General features: G+C 54.0%; 1 protein-coding gene across 2 annotated transcripts in view; it reads right to left on the reverse strand.

Annotated features, from left to right (window-relative positions):
• The window catches only part of RASAL1 (RAS protein activator like 1), a 30,961-nt gene extending 14,971 nt beyond the window's left edge, over nt 1-15,990 (reverse strand). The window contains exons 1-8 of one of the 2 annotated variants that reach the window (XM_077159897.1): nt 15,647-15,990; nt 11,607-11,663; nt 9,108-9,221; nt 8,891-8,952; nt 4,491-4,620; nt 2,409-2,490; nt 2,174-2,305; nt 206-294 (exon numbers count right to left, since the gene is read on the reverse strand). In XM_077159897.1, coding sequence (XP_077016012.1) covers nt 206-294; nt 2,174-2,305; nt 2,409-2,490; nt 4,491-4,620; nt 8,891-8,952; nt 9,108-9,221; nt 11,607-11,663; nt 15,647-15,711 — 731 coding nt within the window. In that variant the 5' untranslated portion in view covers nt 15,712-15,990. Of the gene's footprint in view, nt 1-205; nt 295-2,173; nt 2,306-2,408; nt 2,491-3,147; nt 3,196-4,490; nt 4,621-8,890; nt 8,953-9,107; nt 9,222-11,606; nt 11,664-15,646 lie in introns of those variants that run through there. The other variant, XM_077159898.1, reaches the window with a different exon arrangement.
• Between the last annotated feature and the right edge of the window lie 2,588 nt (nt 15,991-18,578).

The raw sequence follows: 18,578 nt of genomic DNA on the forward strand, positions 1-18,578 counted from the left end.
GGCCAACTCATCTGGACACACTGAGACATTCAGCAAACACATTAAATGAATATGGGTATGAATGAATGATTGAATGAGAGAATGAAGTGGCATGGTGAGAGGATGTAGGCTGGCGGGGCCCCAGAAGGACCTCCCCGCAAGCTAGGATGGTACCCAGCAAGGTTCCAGCCTGTTCCCCTCCTCAGCCCCCCCCCCCCACATTTACCCAGAATCCTCCTCGGGTCTGGGAAAGGGCAAGAGGCGGAACCAGCCATTGGGTGGACTCTGCTGCAGAACCTGAGGGGGGAACTCCACCTATGGGAGAGCACAGAGGCCGCCAGTTCAGCCCCGCCCTGCCCCACTCATCCCCGGAAGAAAAGCTCCAATACCTACCCAAAGAGGGCTGCGTGGTCTGCCTGGGGTACCCTTCCCTCCCTTACTGTATTCCAACCACACAACAATGACGATATTCCCATCCTCAGTCTTCCAGGGGTCCCAATTTACAGCCATGCAAACAGGCTCAGAGAGGTACAGCAACTTGCCCAAGGTCACACAGCTGCTAGAGGCAGAACTGGGACTCAACCATGTTTGAAATGGGGGGTATTTTCAGTTCTGTTTAGGGACACAAATTCCATCTATCAAAATAAGCCCCTAATTAAAAAAAAAATGGGTAGATTGCAATACTAGTGGTCAACGAGAGGGAGGGGTAAGGGATATGGGATGTACGGGTTTTTTTTTTTTCTTTCTCTCCTTATCTCTTTTTCTGGAGTGAGGCAAATGTTCTAAAAATGATCATGGTGATGTATAGACAACTATGTGATGAGAGTGTGAGCCACTGATTGAATAATTTGGGTGGACTGTATGGCATGTGAAGATATCTCAATAAAAATATTTTTTAAAAAAGAGGTCTCTGTTTTTTCTTTTAATACGGCTTTATTGAGATATATTTCACATATCATATAATCCACCTACTTAAGTGTACAAATCAGTGGCTTTTAGTTTGCTCACAGAGTTGTGTAACCATCACCATTAATTTCAGAACATTTTCACACCTCCCCTCCCCCCAGAAAAGCCTCTACCCATTAGCAGCCTCTGTCCCTTTTTCCTCCTGTCCTTGGCTCCTGACAAACCTAATCCACTTTCTGTTTCTAGAGCTGTTGTATATTCTGGACATTGCATAGAGGGATCATACAGTGTGTGGTCCTTTGTGCTGCTGCTTTCACTCAGAGTCATGTTTGCAGGGCTCACCATATCATAGTATGTATGGGTGCTGCGCTGCTTTTCATGGCTGAATAATATTCCCATTGCATGGAGAGACTGCATTATTTATCCCTTCATCAGTTGATGTACATTTGGGTGGTTTCCACTTTGGGGCCACTTTGAACAATCTAATACAACCTTTTTTGTGTGACCATAACATTCTCATGTCCCTTGGGTGTATACGTAGGAATGGAATTGCTGGGTCATATGGTAAATCTTTTGAGAAACTGTCAGTTTTCCAAAGCAGCTGCACCATTTTGCATTCCAACCAGCAAAGCATGGCCACACCTTTTTTATTTGCTCTAATCTTGCTTCTTTTTCAAGAAATACCAGTCTTAATTCTACAGTCACTTTCACATCTACTATTTATGTGAGACAATCCTGCCCATTTTGGGGGGGGGGGGACTAAGGCTCCAAAAGAAAAGCTTTGAACCCAGTGCCTCCAGGATAGGCGTTTAGGATTTAGGCTGTACAGCCAGAATCTGGTTGTGCTACTCCTTAGTCACATGACCTCAAGCAAGCCACTTGGCTTCCCTGAACCTTACCTTTCCCATCTGTAAAATAGGAATTACAAAACTCCTAGCTCAGAGGGGGGTCGTGAGAGAAGGAAAATCAGCTTATGCTGGAGAAGCGCTTAGCCCGGGGCTGACCTTGGCACTCTTGTCCCAGAATGAGAATCTGGGCTCACCCTGTGACCTCGGGCAGGTCCCCGCACCTTTGGGAGCCCGTCTCCTCACCTGTTCCCTGGAGCAATGGGGCTTCGTCACCCAGACCAAGGCAGTCCTGGAATCCTGGGGAACCTGAGCAGGCAGCCTCCACACCCACCCTTCCCAGACCCAAGAAACCGTGGGAAGCCCAGCCCATCTCCCCCTTCTTTCCCTCTTGAGAAGCCCTAGGGAGCCACAGAGGGTGTTGGAGGAAGGAGGAGACTCACCATGCCCAAGAAGTCATTTTTGCCCACCATGTCCCAATCCCAGAGCTCCACCCGCAGTGGGGACGGGGCCCCTGGCGTCTCCCGCAGCTCCAGCACCTCATCCCAGTATGGGAAGCGCGTTTTCTTGATGGTCTGGGGAGGAGGGGTGTGGCCCGTGAGGGAAAGAGCTGTTGGGGACCAGCCCTTGCCACTGGACAACCTCCCTTCCCAGCTTCACCTCCCCAGCTCGACTCACCGAGGTCTCCAAACTCTGGCTGCCCCAAAACACCCGTGCAAATGGATCGGATGTGCCAGAGATGTCTCGGGGGGCCAGGTCTCTGGGAACAGATCAGGGAAAGGGGTAAGGTGACAGAAGACTCAGGGACCAAGACGTCAAGGGAGGTGGAGGAGGGAGGTTTGGGTAGATCATTCAAATGCCACTGGTTTCCAAGGCAACTGCTCCATCACAGAGGGCCAGCAAGGGGCACTGGCCCTGCCCAGTATGTTCCTGCTGCCTCACAACTAAGCTAAGGGGGACACTGGTATGCCCCCATTTTCCAGATGAGGATACTGAGGCACAGAAACGGCAAGGCCCACATCACAAAGCTCAGCAAGTGAAGACACCGGGGGAAAGGGAAAGGGAGACTCAGCTTCCCTGGAGCCTCTGGACGGAGAACAGATGCCAGGGTTCAAAGCCTGGCTCTGCCGCTCATTGTCTGAGTGACATTGGGAAAAGTCACTTCACCTTTCTGAGCCTCAGTTTTACTCATCTGGAAAATCGGTGCAACCATGAGCAACTTCACAAGGTCAAGGCTTAAATGAGATGATGTGTGTTAAGGGCTTAGCATAGCACTTGGCAGGTAGCGAGTGCTCACCTCATTCATTCATTCATTCATTCAGCACACAATAATGCCCATACCCTGCCTAATACCCAAGGAAAAGCCCGAGGTAGGGACCCCTTGCCTCTGGTTGCTATGACAGCTCAAAATACTCACTCCATTCCTCCTTCCCAAGGTCCCCCAAATTCAGGGGCACCCTCCCCTGGGGCTGCTTGCTTCCTCCTCCTGTTCCTCTCCCACCCCGATCAGCATCCAAAGCCTTCTTTGGTTTCCTAGGAGCTGGTCCAGTTGCTAAGCGACAGCAATTGGTCCCTCTTCTGCTTCCAAGGATCCGGCACAGCCTTGTGGCTGGGGTTGGTGGGGGGGAGGCAGACATGGGCACAAAGCACACAAGGAGGTCCTGCCCCATTCTGAGCCCTTTTGCCTGTTTCCTGGCCCCTTTGCTCTCCTTCATCCAGAGGCCAGGGGGCCCCATCTGGGGCCAAGCCTGGGGACAGAAATCTGGAGGTGGTGGGGAGAGGCCCAGAGAGGGCAAGGAAGGGCTTTAATGTCACACAGCATGCTAGAAATAGAGATCCTCCCCAACCTGGGTGAGGGTTGGCCAAAAAGTGAGGGCTGGGGAATGAAGTATGAAAAAAACAGGCAGAAAGAGGAACACGGAAATGAAAGGGATAAAAGGGTGGAGATCTTGAAGGGAGTAGAATGCTGGGAGAGCTAATAAGGGGAGCAGGGGATTGCAGAGTGATGAGCCTGCAGTGGGGGAGATGGATGTCCCTGGAGGCTCTCCTGGGGATTTTGCTGGTCCCACATCTGTCCTGCTTCTGATTCTTCTTTGGGGCATGTAACTTAAGTGGGCTGAACCCACACTCTACTCAGGAATGGGTTCATGACTCAGGCCTGACCTATCTGTCAGTAATTGCTTCAGAGATGGTCAAGTGCCCCATATTGCACCAGTAAGAATTTGTCCTAGGACATTGCTTGGAAATGGTAGAGCAATAGGCCATCTTTTTCGGCTCTAACTGCTCAATTGGTAGGATGCCAGACTGGGGTTGCTGGGGCCATCTTTGCCCCAACTTGGGAAGAGGCTGCCTGAGAATGAAGCTAACACAGAGGACAGCAGAGCTAAAAGACAGAGACAGAGATTCCTGCTGTCACTATTTGTGCTCCTGGATCCAGCCATACCTGAAACTCCTGTCAGTCAGATGAACCAATAAATAAGCTCTTCCACTTAAGCCAGTATGAATTTGATGAATATCCTTTCACATCTCATCTAGCTGGCCATCCTCAATGTCCGGCCCATAGTTCCTGGTCACTGGGGACCCAACAAGGAATCTTGCTGGTGCTCTACCCCCTGGGAGCTTGCAACCTGGTGAGCTCAGATTCTGGTTGTGAGTCCAGAAGTGCTCCTGGAGTGAGGAGGTCCCGAAGGCCAGGGCAGCAGGGAGAACACAAGGGATCCCTGCTCATTCTCAGGCAGCCCCCCATCCCCATGACCCTACCTGGCCTGGAGTACGTGGCAGCGGAGGCAGCGGCCCTGCTCACCCTCCAGCATCTGCACCGCCAGGCAGACCTCCCCCTGCACCTCCGCATCTGGGTCCACACGGCTTAGGTTGATCCAGCTGTCAATCCCTGGCAGGCACAGGCACTGATATTTATGAAGCACCTACCATGTACTTGGCATTGTGTTAACTTAAAAATTCAGTTACAATTACAAATGCATCAAGTCACTGACTTCTCAAGTTGACTTTCTGGTGTAGGTAGTTATTCCCTTTTCCAGTTGAGAAAAAATGAGGCACAAGAAGGGAAGAGCCTTGCTCCTGATCCCACAGCTGGAGAATGACAGAGGTGGGATTTGAACACCTGAAGTAGAGCTCTAGGGCCCACGCTCTTAACCACACACTATAGTGACAGAGGTCACACTCCTCAGCCTGACATATAAAGCCCGCCATCTTTAGTCCTGGCCTACCCTCCCCTCCAAAACTCTAGAGCATTCTCACCTCTGAGCTTTAGCCTAGGCCATTCCCCCTGCCTGAATCGGTCAATTCCCTCCGTCGCATGTTTCTCTCTTTAAAGATATTGTTCCACTGGCTTCTGCCTTCTATTGTTGCTTTTGGGAAGTCAGCGTTCAACCTACTTGTGGCTCTTTTCTAAGTGGTCTATCTTTTGTCTCATTTTAAAGACAGCGTCTTTTGTATTTTACAGTTTCGTCACAATGTGTATAGGAAAGGATGATTTCTTTTACACCTTATTTAGTATAGATTGTGCTTCCTCTAATGAGTACATCTTGCCTTATCTTTGGTTCTGGAAAATTCTAGTCCACATTAAAAAAAAATTTTCGTGTTCTCCAATTTCTTTTCTATTCTCTTCTTCTGGGACTCCAGGGACACGAATGTTAGAACTTCTCAATTATCTGTATGGCTCTGAACTTCTCTTTCAAATTTTCCGCCCCCTTGTTTCTCTGAGCTGAAGTCTGATGAATTCCCTCAGACGTCTATTCCAGCTCACTGACACGCGCTCCCGCGCCAACACCAGCCTGCTGTTTAACTCGGCTGCTTGGTTTTAAATTCCAACAACTGCACTTTTTATCTCAATGTTTTGTTTCTTTTTTCAAATCTGCCTTTTTTGACAGACTGTTCTTGATAGCTCTTTCTTGTGATTACATCTTTTACTTCTTGAAATATTTGATTTTTTAGGCCTTACATCAAAATTACAAAATGTAAAGTCTTTACAGGTCTAAATCTGTTCTTTCTTTGTTTCTGATGGAAACACCTTGCTCATAGTGGCCTTTTTCCTTGTATGTGTGGTGACTTTTTTTTTTTTACATGGGCAGGCACTGGGAATTGAACCCGGGTCCTTGGGCATGGCAGGCAAGCACTCTTACCTGCTGAGCCACTGTGGCCTGCCCGTGTGTGGTGACTTTTGATTATGAACTCTTATTTGTTTGCTCTTACTCTGTCGGAAACCCACACTGAGGGTGCTTATCTCCGGAGATAAGCGATGGTTGCTTATTGTGGGACCCTCTGAGTGGCACAGCCTAATGGGAAATTCTCAGGTTCAGCAATATCTACTTTATACCTAACCTAAGTTTTGGTCTTGTTTGTTAATTGTAGAATTAATATTGACATTTGCTTTCAGGGAACTCTTATCTTACCCCTTTTCTTTTTGCCCACCACTCCCTGTAAAGTTTTAGATCATGATTTGTGGAGGGGTATAGGGAACACTGAGGAATTTTCTTGCTTTACAGCAAGTCCAGCAACATATTAGGAAACTGATTAGTTCAGGATCTTGCTGTCACATAGTAGGAGGGTCCTTCTGAAGACCCTGCTGCTGGAAGTGGCAGTCCCACCTTGCTTCTATCTCTACTGATACCCTCTGTCCAAGATGCTATCAGGTTTCTCTCACTACATTATTGCAAGACTCTTAACTTATCTCGCACATCCACTCTTGCCTCACTACAATTCAGCATCTGCAAAATAATATTTCATTTAAAATAATTAAAATACATCCAGTCTCTCCTGCTACTCCATCTTCCAATAATATGGCTCCCATCTCTTCACTGTCTCACTCAGTGACCATCAATGGCTCCCTAGTGCTTCCAGAAGAAAATCCAGACTCTGGTCTGGCACCTAAGACCCTCCCTAATCAGCTCCCACCAAATACTCCACCTGGCTTGGCCTTCTACTTCTGGATGAGAACCCATAGAGATTCTTCATATATTTACAGAAGCACCTGTAAGAATAAACGCCCTTCCTCCAAGATGCCCTCCTTGACTACACTAGCCTTCACGTCCTTCTCCTCATCCACAGCCATGCCAGTCACATCCCACATCCCCACCCCCATGCTTCCATCCTGGCCTTGTTCTAAAAGTCAAAAGTGCCTTACATAGCTGCAGACACATGAACAATTTCCTCCTTTGCTTTTCCCTGTTCTATGTGAGTGTGTTTTGTTTTCCTACCTAGTCCATACACCACTTGAAGCCAGGCATCATACTTCGTTAATGTAATTCCACCCCCTGGAGTGGATGTTTGAGCCACAGTGGAAAAAATGTAATGGGCAGGTTAAGGACACAAACTTTGGAGGCACAGCCTGGGCTCAAGTCCTACCTCTGCGACTTCCAGCCAAGGCACCTCGCCTCTCCCATTGGCCATAAATTGAAGATTATTATAGTGCCCACCTCATGGGGCATTGCGAGAATTAAATGTAAAGCACTTAGCACTGTGCCTGGCACATAGTAAGCTGTCATTAAATAGAAGCACTTATTAAGATGATTAGCATATAGTAGGTTCTGAATTAATTTCCAATGATGAAAAAGATACATTATTCAATAAATGGTGTTGAGACAACTAGCAGACATCTAGACAAGAAATAATAATAAAGTCCAACCTGTACCCCATACTTTATTATCTGGATAAATTTCAAGTAGATCAAAGACTTAAACGGGAAGGGAGGAAGGAAGGAAGGAAGGAAAGAAAGAAAGAGAAACAAATTGTTGCTGAAAGGATTCATGCAGAAAGAAATGGTCTTAGAGTTGGGAAGCTCTTTTAAGGTATGACAGAAAATTAAGAGCCAAAAAGACAAAAAATTATGAAGTTGACTACAGAAAAATAAAATAATTTTATACATGGAAAAATGATAAGCAAAGTCAAAATATAACATAAAAAGAAAACATATTTGCAGCTCATCTCACAAAGGTTTTATTTCCCTAATATGTAAAGAGCTCCAAGAAATCAATAAGAAAAGGCAAACAACCCAATTCGAAAAAAATGCACATATGATAGAAATAGACAATGGGAAGGAAAGGAATTAAAGTGACTGTTAATTATATAAAAATAGTTTCAACCTCACCCAAGGAGAAGCACAAAATAAACCTACATTAAGAGGCAGTATTTCCCCTAACGCATATAAGATCAAAAAGTCTGACAACTGTTGAAAAATACATGGGGTGGATAAATGGGTATCTCCCCCATGGAGGGTAATTTAACAATAGCTATTAAACATGTAAGTGCAGGTACTCCGTGATCCAGCAAATCCAGGTCTGGGAATTTGCCTCACTGATTGATATAACTCGTATACTGTGTGAAATCACAGTTGTACAAGGCTGTTCACCGCAGTACTGTTTGAACTAGGAAATAACTATAACCTAACCCAAGTGCCCATCAATAGGAAACTGGACAACTAAACAGTGGCACACCACAGGGAACCATGTGGTCATAAAGTGATTGAGGAAGTTCTGAGGGCGCTCATGGAAAATCTCCAACTCACATGTAAGTGAAAAGGCAAGGTCCAGGACAGTGAGTGTGGCAGGGTCCATATGTGTAAACAGAAAGCACACATAAATGCAGTGTCAAGAGGCTGGAGCTACACAACCTTAGTTCAAGCTTTGCATCTGCCACTTAATAGCTCGTGATCTTGGGAAGCCACTTAATCTTCTGTGCCTCAGTTTGTTCACCTGGAAAGTGGGAATAACAAGAGTACCTACCTCATAGGGTTCATATGATAATTGAGTGAGCTGATGCACGCAAAGCTCTGAGAATGTGTTCAGCACACAGCAAGCAGTATACAAAGGTTTGCCGTGATTACTATTCTTATTCGCCTGTATGTGTTTAAAATACCTCGAGAAGGACATGCAAGAACCTGACAACATCCGGGAGGGAAATGGAATAGCTGGGGTGTAAGGGAGAGTCTCACTGCTCATCGTGCCTTTTTAATATGGAACTATGCAAATGAATAGACCATTCAATAAATGAGCTAAATGGAAAAGTAAAACCATAAGCAACAGAAATAACTTCCCTCTGAAGGTTCTGTGCTTCCCTTATTCCTTGCTATAGGTGCCCACAGATGCCCACTCAGCCACCCTCTCCTCCCTCTTGCCGGCTGGGGGCCAGAGCCGCTCACCCACCTCGGGGGTCAGCTGCAATCGCCTCCCTGCTCAGCGAGATCTTGCCGATGACGTCGTCGTGCCTGCAGGAGGGCCGGCAGGTGAGGCCACGGCAGGGACGCCCACCCCACCCATGGCGATTCTGGGGCAGTGGCAGGTCGGGGCAGGCATCAAGGGCCGAGGTTGGGCACCCAGCGGCAGGGTGAACGCGCGCACCCCAGCGGACGCAGGCACGCACCCGACGGTGTCCTGGTCCAGCACGTAGAAGGCCAGATGGTGGAAGTCCAGGGGCAAGTGCACCGTGTACTCCTCGCCCCAGAAGGGGCTCAGGCTGCGCCAGACCGTCGCTGTCCTGCGGGAGCGCGCACAGGGGCTGGGCCCGTGGACACGCGCACATGGGCTGGAGACGCGCACACACGTGTACACGCACACCCCACACATACACACAGAGGGATCCAGGCACGCACGCTCCCAGAAACCCAGAGGACCTCGGCACAGTGCATGCACAAACACACAGACACACACCCGGGGACCTCAAAACACACACGTGCACATAGGGGCCGAAACACACACATTCTCAACATGCACATAATTCCACACACACACACACACACACAGCGGACCCAATACACAGCTAAGGACCCAGGGACACACCAAAAAAGACCAAAAGACACACACGGTGGTGCACAGAAACATACACCACATACACACACACACACAAACACACACACACACTTAGGAGTACAGCCTGAGACAGACACTCACAGATCCATTCACACTTACTGAGATACACATTTGCACACTCAGAAGTTTCTAGAAAGACAGAGATACATCCACACATGTGCAGAGACTACAGACACCTTCACATAAATAGACACACAGACAAAAGAAATGCCTAGAACATGGAGACACACGGAAACCCACAGATACTTACACATATAGAGATACATGGACATACAGAGAAATGCACATTTACGCACGCACACATTCACAGGGACAGACACACAACACACACACACAATTCCACCCGTTCATTCACTCCACAAACACTCCCCCGACTGTGCCGAGCCCAGGCTGGATGCAGGGAATCAGACGCGCAGGCGCCCAGGTCCCTACTCACACAGAGCCCCCTTGCCAGGTGTGAGGCTCGGAGAGGCCTGGGATCAGGGTTAGCTTGGCTGCACCTGGCTGGGGCTTCGGGGTGGGAATGGGGGCCAGGAAAGGCCTCCTGCAGTGTGTTAGTCAGCAAAGGGGGTGGGAAGAGCAGGGAAAGCATTTGCGGTAGAGGGAGCAGCACATGCAAAAGCCCTGGGGCAGGAGCGAGCTTGGTGAGTTTGGGGAAGAGGAAGATGCTGGGGTCAGGAGGAGAGGGCCTGGGAGGCCGTGAGGTCAGCTTGGGTCAGAGCACTGGGGGTATTGCAGCAGGTAGTAAGGCAAGGGAGAAGATGCAGGAGGACTGGGGACCAAGAAAAGCCCAGACAGACAGACAGACACAGCATCTCTTCCAAGACACCTCCACAGACTCACTTTCTTCCCTTTACTCACCAGGGAACAAAGAACCCACTTTGCCCAGTGATGGCACACCCGAACTTCTAGCTGCAGAAGTCGCCCGACATACCTGTGGCTACCTATCCTCCAGCCAGTCCACACACACCCAGCCCAGGGCACCACTTGGACCCTCAGAGCTTCCTCCCAAATACCCTCTAACCCCCACCCCAGCATTCTCCCAGCCGGAGGCACCTGCAGGTCTCCCGGCCTCTAAACCAAGACACCCCCCAGAGACCAGAGAGGGGCAGACGGCAGCCCAGAGCTACACAGAAAGTTGATCCGCGACTTTCAGGGCAGTGTGGCCAGGGGGCAGCATGGGCATGGGGGGGACGATAGTGGGGGCTCAGCTGGGGGTGCTGCAGCTTTATCCTACCTCCAGCCACCCCCCACGGGTTCCCTGTGCATCTGCTTCAGGGGCATCCTGAATCCTGCTGTCTCCATAGGAACCGCAGTCGCAGCCGCCTGCCCACCCGTCCCCCGGCCTGAGGGGCTGGGAGCCAAGTATGGCCTAAGCCTGATGCCCACCCCTCCCGCCTTCCACACTCACTCACACAGCAAACATGCTCACATCCTCCCACGTGTCCACACCAACCCGTGTACCCAAATAAGCAAGCCGCCCATACACACACACACACACACACACACACACGGGTGCACACGTGGGAATCTGTAGGCCTGCACACCCACAGGACACACACATGTGATCACAGGTATTGACAGCAGCCCTCCAACACACCCGCATGCACACAACACCAGCCAGCTGAGTGCGTGCACACACACACACACACACACACACACACACACACACACTCCCCAGGGCCCGCAGCACCCGGCAGGCCCGGAACCAGCCAGCCCAGCCAAGCGTGAGATGCCGCCCCCCGGGGAGGCCACTGCGGGAGGCTCAGGCTGGCAGCCGCTGAGTCAGCCCCGGGGAGCCGGCAGGCCCAGAGCGGGGGGTACCTGGCCAGGTGGTGGGGCCGGGTGGGAGAGGGGCTGGCAGCTGTCCAGCCCCGGAGAGGCCAGGCCACGCAGCACCCTCCATGGGCCCACCGCCCTCCCCGCTCAGTCCAAGCATAGCCCCCACCCCAGCTTCTCCCTTCAGTGTGAATTTCTGCTCCTGGGCTCCCAGGTCCAGAGGGCGCCCCTCCCCTGCCCCCCTCGCTCCCCGCCCGGCGTCTCTGCTGCTCACCTGGCCACCACCTCATCGTCCACCTTCACCAAGCAGTAGGGGTCGCTGCTCCCAGACCTAGCGGACAGGGGGACAGGGGGCCAGAGGGCAGGTTTTGGGGGCAGCCGTGGCGAGCGTCTCCTAATCCACCCGCACTGTCCAGAGAGGGGAGACAGAGGCCCAGAGACGGCAGGGGACTGGCCCAGGGTCACCCAACAAGTCCAGGGCGGAGGCAGGACCCCAGGTGTCTGACCCACCCGCCACATGCCCAAAGCACCGCATGCCACCTCCCTGGACTTCCACCACTTCAAAGAGGGGCATGAGGTCAGAGAGCTCGAGGCCTGGCTCCAGGAAACTCAAGGCAGGGGAAGAGCATGTGCTGGGGGTCATCAAGGCCCCCTAGCTGTGTGACCTTGCAAGCCAGCTCCCCTCTCTGGGCCCCCGGTTTTTCTGCCCTCTAAATGGGGCATGACATTAACACACACACCCCAGGGCCGTTGGGGGAATTCAATGAGATGACCCGAGGCCGGAGGGGTCCAGGCTGGCCCCAGAGCATCTCACACCTGACACCCTCTGGGGTAAGCGCTGTCCTGCCCAGGTTTCACTTCAATGGGAGTCTCCCTGGGTAGGGGATGCAGTGAGTCGTTCCCCGAGTCCCAGCAGGGATGGACCTTAGCAGCCCCCCTAACTACAGGCAGAGACCCGGGGACCCCGAGCTCAAACTTCACCCAACAAGAGGAATGCGCTTTAGGCCCTTGAGTAGCCATCAAGCCCTCTGTGGACCACAGCCAGCTCCATCCCCCCATCATAATAAGAGTCCCCTGTAAGTAGTAAGCTGTCCAACCCCTCCTCTTCTCCCACCCTCACCCCTGCCCCTTCGCAGGAGCTCCCCTTTGGGTTCCACCAAGCTCAGTCCAGCCTCTGCCCGGGAGGCTCTGGCCCTGGTCCCATCACGGCTGGCTCCTTCCGCGGCAGCCTCCAAAAGCCCGTCCCTGACCACACCTCCCAGCCCAAAGTTGCCCTCCAGTTCCCCTGGGCACCTCAAGTCCCGATTTCTCTGTGTTTAGGGACTACCACCCCCCACTTCCGGGCTGGGGGCTCCTTGGGGGCGGGGCTGTCTTGGTCACGACCCTATCCCCACCCCCCACTCTCTGCTCCCACGCAGCTAGCCCCACAGAGGTAGTTCTGAGTGAATGAATGGCTGACTGCTTTCCCCAGAGGCTCGGGGAAGAGATGACACGTGCCACCCAGGGAGTAACGGCCGAGTCCAGGTGGATGGGGCTCGGGGCACGCGCTCTTCACCAAGGCCTCCCCAGTCCCTGCCTCTCCCTCCACGCGGCCCCCTCCGCTGTGCCGCAGCCCCCACCCTCTCTGTTCGGTGAATCACAGACCCACAAACTCACACACTGCAGGGATTCCAGAAAAGAGGGACGCTGGCACCGAGGGCCAGCTCCAATCTCAGCTGGGTCTGAGCTGCCTCAGTTTCCCTCTCTGGATTCCTTCCCTCAGCCCCCTTTGCCTGGGTCCCCACTGCCTCTGGTTCCCCTTCTGGTTTCTACCCCTGGACTGCTCAGACTGAGCGATATACTCTATCTCCATGGGTTCTGCCCCGAACCCCCTTCTATGTGGTACTCCAGGCCTCAGTTTCCGCTTGTAGACTCCACTCTAAACCCACTGGACCATGAACCTCAGTTTCCACACCTGGGCTTCCCCTCCCCCCACCCCCACCCCACTCCTCTGGCTAGGTAAGCCCCCAGGTCCTAATTTCTCTCTTGGGTTCTCTACCTTCAAGTGGTTATTCCATTCCTCAGTTTCCCCAACGGCAGAAGGAAGGGCAGATTGACTGGGAGCCTAGCAGGACTCGCCCCCTGCTGCTGAGCCCACCTGGTCCCCGAGCCCTCTTGGGATCCGGGCTCCCCACGTCACTCCCGGGCTGTGACGCACAAGAGCCTTATCAGGCTCCCATGGGGCATGGGCAACGGTGATAGGCGGGGTTGCCCCTCCAGACCCTCAGCCTCTCCCATGGCCCCTGTCCCCGCCCAAGCGTGGGAAAGCAGGTCCCCTGGCCATCGTTCCCCAATCTGGTCTGTGTGGTTGCAGCAGTCAGGACTCAAATCCACACGTGTGGCCCTGGGGAGCTGACTCTGCCTCTCAGGGCCTCAGTTTCCCCGTTTGTCATGTGGAGATGCCAAGAGGACCACGGGAAATGTTTGCAGCAAGGCCTCGGTGACTTACAGCACCTGTCCCTAATAACAACAGGAATGACTCTACAATGAGCTGCTAGGCAGGCCTGACGTCCCTCAAACCTGGCAAGGTTCCAGGCAGAGGCTGGGGCCATTTCCCTTGGAGAAGAGAAGGAACACACCCACCTAAGAGCCCCCTGCTCACGGAGGTCCCACCTTGCTCTGCGGAGAGTCACTGTAAAGGAAGGTGCTAACGTGTAGGGAAACTGAGGCAGGGTGACTGAATCCGCCCCCCACTGCAGTTGGGTCTTATGACACCCGCCTCCTCACATGTCCCCTCTCATAGCTCACCTGGCCCCACAACTTAGGGGGGTGAGGATAAGAGATGCAGAAAACACCCACCATTACCCCCTCCCCAATGGCCAGGACATGTCCAGCACTGGGGGAGGGGCCAGCGCCCATAGAGATGGAAGCCCATGTTCTGGAAAGTGGAAAGCCCACTTCTTTTTTTTTCCTGTTTATTAGAGAAGTTGTGGGTTTGCAGAACAATCATGCGCAAAATACAGGATTCCCGTACTCCACCCCACCATCACCACCTGCATTGGCGGGGAACATTTGTGACAATTCATGGGAGCTTCCCTTCCCCCCACCCCCAGCTGCACCTTGATCCCATCACTTTGACAGCTCTGAATCTCTGATTCTGGGGTACCCTGAGGGGGCATCTCAGAAAGACGGTGGCAGGGAGCTTGTCCAGATGCTGCCTTCACTCAGCAAGCTCTCTGCTTTTCTTTCAAGAACATGTTTATTTAGGTTGGCTGATGGGGAGGGGGGGACCTAAAACTCCTCCAAGCAGCTCCCCCCTTGACAGAGCTCAGCGCTGGGAGCCAGCAGGGCCCACATGGGGGTCAGGGCAGCACTAAGCCCCCACCGCGACCTGAGCAAGGTCTCAGCATCCATGTCGCTGCTCACCTTGGGCACGGGGTAAATGCTAACGGCCCCCCAGTCTCACAGCCAAGTGGGGCTTGGAGACTCCTCTCCAGAGCTCTTGCTGTCCAGATTGGGGAACCAAGGCCCAGAGATGACCAGGTTCAAGGTCACACAGCAAATACCCTGCCAAGGATCCCACACACCTGTCCTGCATGCTGACACCCTCAGAGCCCCTTCTGGGCTCCAGGCCAAACTGGAGAAGGACCACCCCCTCCCCCTTCTGCTGATTCAGCAAGTGCTGATTCCGCCCTGGGGGATGGACAGCCAGGGACTGGCCCAGGGGGTCTCTCATGACAGCTGGCTGGGAAGGGGCTGCAGCGGGGAGTTGGCCCTTAACAGTGGCTCTGCCTCCTGAGTGGGCTGGAAGCCTCCAGACTGGGGTGCTCAGGGCTTTGGGGCAAGAGGACCCCAGGTTCCCCCCAAGCCTGAACGGTGGGGCCACCTGGTGACACTGCAAATACCGAAACACCAGATGCCTACAGGGGAATACTGGGACTCCTCTCCAGCCTTGGAGAAGCCCTACTCCAACACCTGCCTGGGCTCAGGAAGAGTCCCCCCAGCCCCCCAGCCCATCGGCTCCCCCGTGCTGACACAATCCAACGATCTGATCCTCTCTTCAGCGCGGCAAGACCCGCTGTAATGCATCCCAGGAGCAAAGACCCCCACCCTTCCGCGGGGGGTGAGAGCACCATCTGAGCTTCCCCTCCCACCAGCACAGAGGTGGAGATGGGGCCTCTCCCCACACACGTGGACCTGCCCCAATACCAGAGCAGAGACAGACAGGACCCACCGCCCCGTCGCCGGCCCGCCCTGGCATCCGAAATGGGCAACCCCCGCCCCACGCCACGCTCGGTGCGCCCCTCGCCCCCAAGCCGCCCCGGGGACACTTACACATCCTTGGCGGGCAGCGCCCGGCCCTCCACCACGCGGATATTCAGGGAGCTGCTCTTGGCCATGGCGCCCAGCCCCAAACTTTCCAGGCAGGAGGGCGCCCAGGTTCCGAGGCTGAAGCCGGGGGCGGCTACATGTCACCAGCTGCGAGCCTGGCGCTGCCCCGGGGTCCCAGCGCCGCCTGTTCGAGACGCGGGCAGCGGGGCGGGCGGTGTCCGCGGGCCGGGAAAGGCGAGGTGCCCGCCGAGGGGGCGCCCGGACTCTACAGGTAGGAGCCGTGCGCCGAGCGGGCGGAGCGCGCAGGGGGCAGCGCCAGCTCCCGCCTGGGTGTCCCGAGCTCCCGGCGGGCGGGCGGGGGGCGGCCCAGGATCCTCCCCCCCAGCCCCGCCTCCCGCGGAGTCCCCCGCCCGCCCCCGAGCCCCGACGCGCGCCCTCTGCCGGCAGCCCAGCCCGGCCCGGCCCGGCCCAGCGCTCCGGAGCGCAGCGGCCGCGGGGTCCCGCCGAGGCAGGGCGGCGGGCTGGGGAGGGGCCCGCGGGCCCGGTGGGCGTGGCGGCTGGGCCCTGCCGGGCCGGCCTCGGGCTCAGAAGGCTCCGTCGCTCCCCTGCGCGTGGCGTTCGCCCGACCCGTTCGTACCTCGCGCGTCCTCCCGGGCCCAGACTCCCGCAGCGGCCTCCTGGGTGCGACCTCCTGGGTGCGATCCGGTCGGAGAGCAGGAGCCGCGGTGGGCGGGAGGCGCCGCCGGGCAGTCCCACGTTCCCGGGGCGTCCGTCCGGACTCGATGGAGGGGCTTCAAACACCGCCCCCCACCCCTTCCATCTCCTTTGAGTTTCCAATTAAACTCAAGTCTGTGCCAGCGGCTGCTCTAACGTCACGGGCTGGCCCTGCGGGGGAGGAAGCCGCGGTCGGAGGGGGAGGGAGAGGGAGAGGGAAAGCTTGAAGATACCCACGACAGCGGTGATAAAAGTCATTTATAATTGAACACTTACTGTGTGCCAGGCATTGTTCTAAGTCTTTCCAGGGATTATCGCAGATTTCCTCCTCAACAACCCCCTGAACTAAGTACTCTTGCTCCCATTTTATGGACAAAGAAACTGAGGTTCAGAGAGGTAAATGACTAGGGGAGACCTCACAGCCAGTGTTGGCTTGGCTTCGTGGATTTGAATCCTGACTCCGCCACTTGATAGCTCTGTGGTCTTGGGCAAGTCACTTAACCTCTCTGTGCCTGGGTTTGGTTTTTTCATTTAGTCAATGTGGATAATATAATATCTTGCTCACAGAATTTTGAGAGAATTAAATGACTTAATGCAGATAAAGGTCTCAGACTGGCATATAATAAGCTCTCAGAAAGTAAGTGATAGCATTATCGGCCTTCCAGACGTGGTTCATGTGTCACCTCTTCTGGGAAGCCTTCCAGGATGCCCTCCCACCCCAAAGAATTTTTTTCCCTTTTCTCCACTTTCACAGCTCCAGGTATGTACATTTTCCAAGTTTCAAATGAGAAAATGGGAGCGGCAGAGCCTGTCCCAGGACAGCCACTTACACATACTTAGTTCTGCCCGTGAGTTCACTGTTTACTGGCCTGAGAGCTCTTAGAAGGGCTGGCGCTGAGCCTGGCTCAGCCTGGTCAGCCCAGGGTTGGGCACCACCTGCCAAATGAGGTCGGGAGCCCACACCCAAACCGGCAGGACCAGGTGCTCCCTGCCGGGGTGCAGGAGAGAGGCCCCCGATGTGCCTCCCAGTTCCTCTCCTTGACCCTCTACCCAGGACCCCAGCCAGGCTGATGGGGAATTCAGACCCAGGAGTTCTCTCTCCAGCTCACTCCTGCCTGGCGAGTCCTCTGGCCCCCAGAGACCTGGACCTCAGTTTCCCCATCGGAGCCATGGGTTTAGCAGGCCAGGCTTAGAAGATGACAACATCCTTCAGTAGGGGGCAAAGCATGATCCAGGTTGGATTCAGAACAGTGATGGCTCCAAGGAGGGGCTAAATGCTCCCCATGTCATCTTTATCAATAGCTGAATATTGTCCCCCCCAATAAAAGTACAATCTAAAGGGGTAATGGTAGCCCGTGTTGCCCCCCTTCAACCTGGTAGAAGCTGCTGGCTGAACCCTTTTCTCCTGGGATCCTGCAGAGGTTTCCCTGATAGAACCTGGGGACTAGTCCCGGGGCCTCTGGGAACATGGGCCAAATCTCCACCCAGCTATGTCAGCCTGTCCTCCGGAGTTGAGCAGGAAGTCACATTCCCAAACACCCCCACCCGCACCCCAGGCCCCCAGGGGGAATTACAAAGGTTTTCGAGTCTGCCAGCCAGGCCTCCAGGGAACAAGCTGTCACCTGTCACATAGCAGGGTCTGACCCACAGTTCACCCGGGGCTGTGGCCACACTCCCTATACTCTCCACATGGCCTGGCCACTTCCTGTTGTTCTGAGAAGATTTGACCTGAAACTGACAGGGGTTGAGGTCTCCCAGGACAGCTCCTGTGGAGGGACCAAGGCGGGAAAGGTGACCCAGAGAGGATGTGTGACTTGTGGTGACCACCCAACTGGGAGAGGGGAAAGCAGCTTCCGAGAGCCCCGACGTGGGCTCATATGGGCTGTTCCGAGAATGAATTGAGATGTCAATTCAAGTCATCTGGAGCTGTTCTTGTACATAGTAGGTGCTCAGGAAACGTCCAGCCTCCTCCTCCTTCCCTTCCCCTAAACTCCTTAATGGCAAAACCCCACGATTGTCTTCTTGCAGATGCCTTTCCTGGTCTAGCACCCATGGGGTGCACACAGCAGGTGCCTAAAGCCTTAAGCAGAAGGAGATGCTGAGTTCAAACTTTAAGATCTGACCTGGATTGGAGTCTGGGCACTTATACTTCTGAGCTGAGTGATCTGGGGCAAGTGAGTGACCCTGTCCAAGCCTCAGTGTCTTCGTTGGTGAAATGGGG

The sequence above is a fragment of the Tamandua tetradactyla genome, chromosome 5 (assembly GCF_023851605.1).
Source record: "Tamandua tetradactyla isolate mTamTet1 chromosome 5, mTamTet1.pri, whole genome shotgun sequence".
Lineage (NCBI taxonomy): Eukaryota > Metazoa > Chordata > Mammalia > Pilosa > Myrmecophagidae > Tamandua > Tamandua tetradactyla.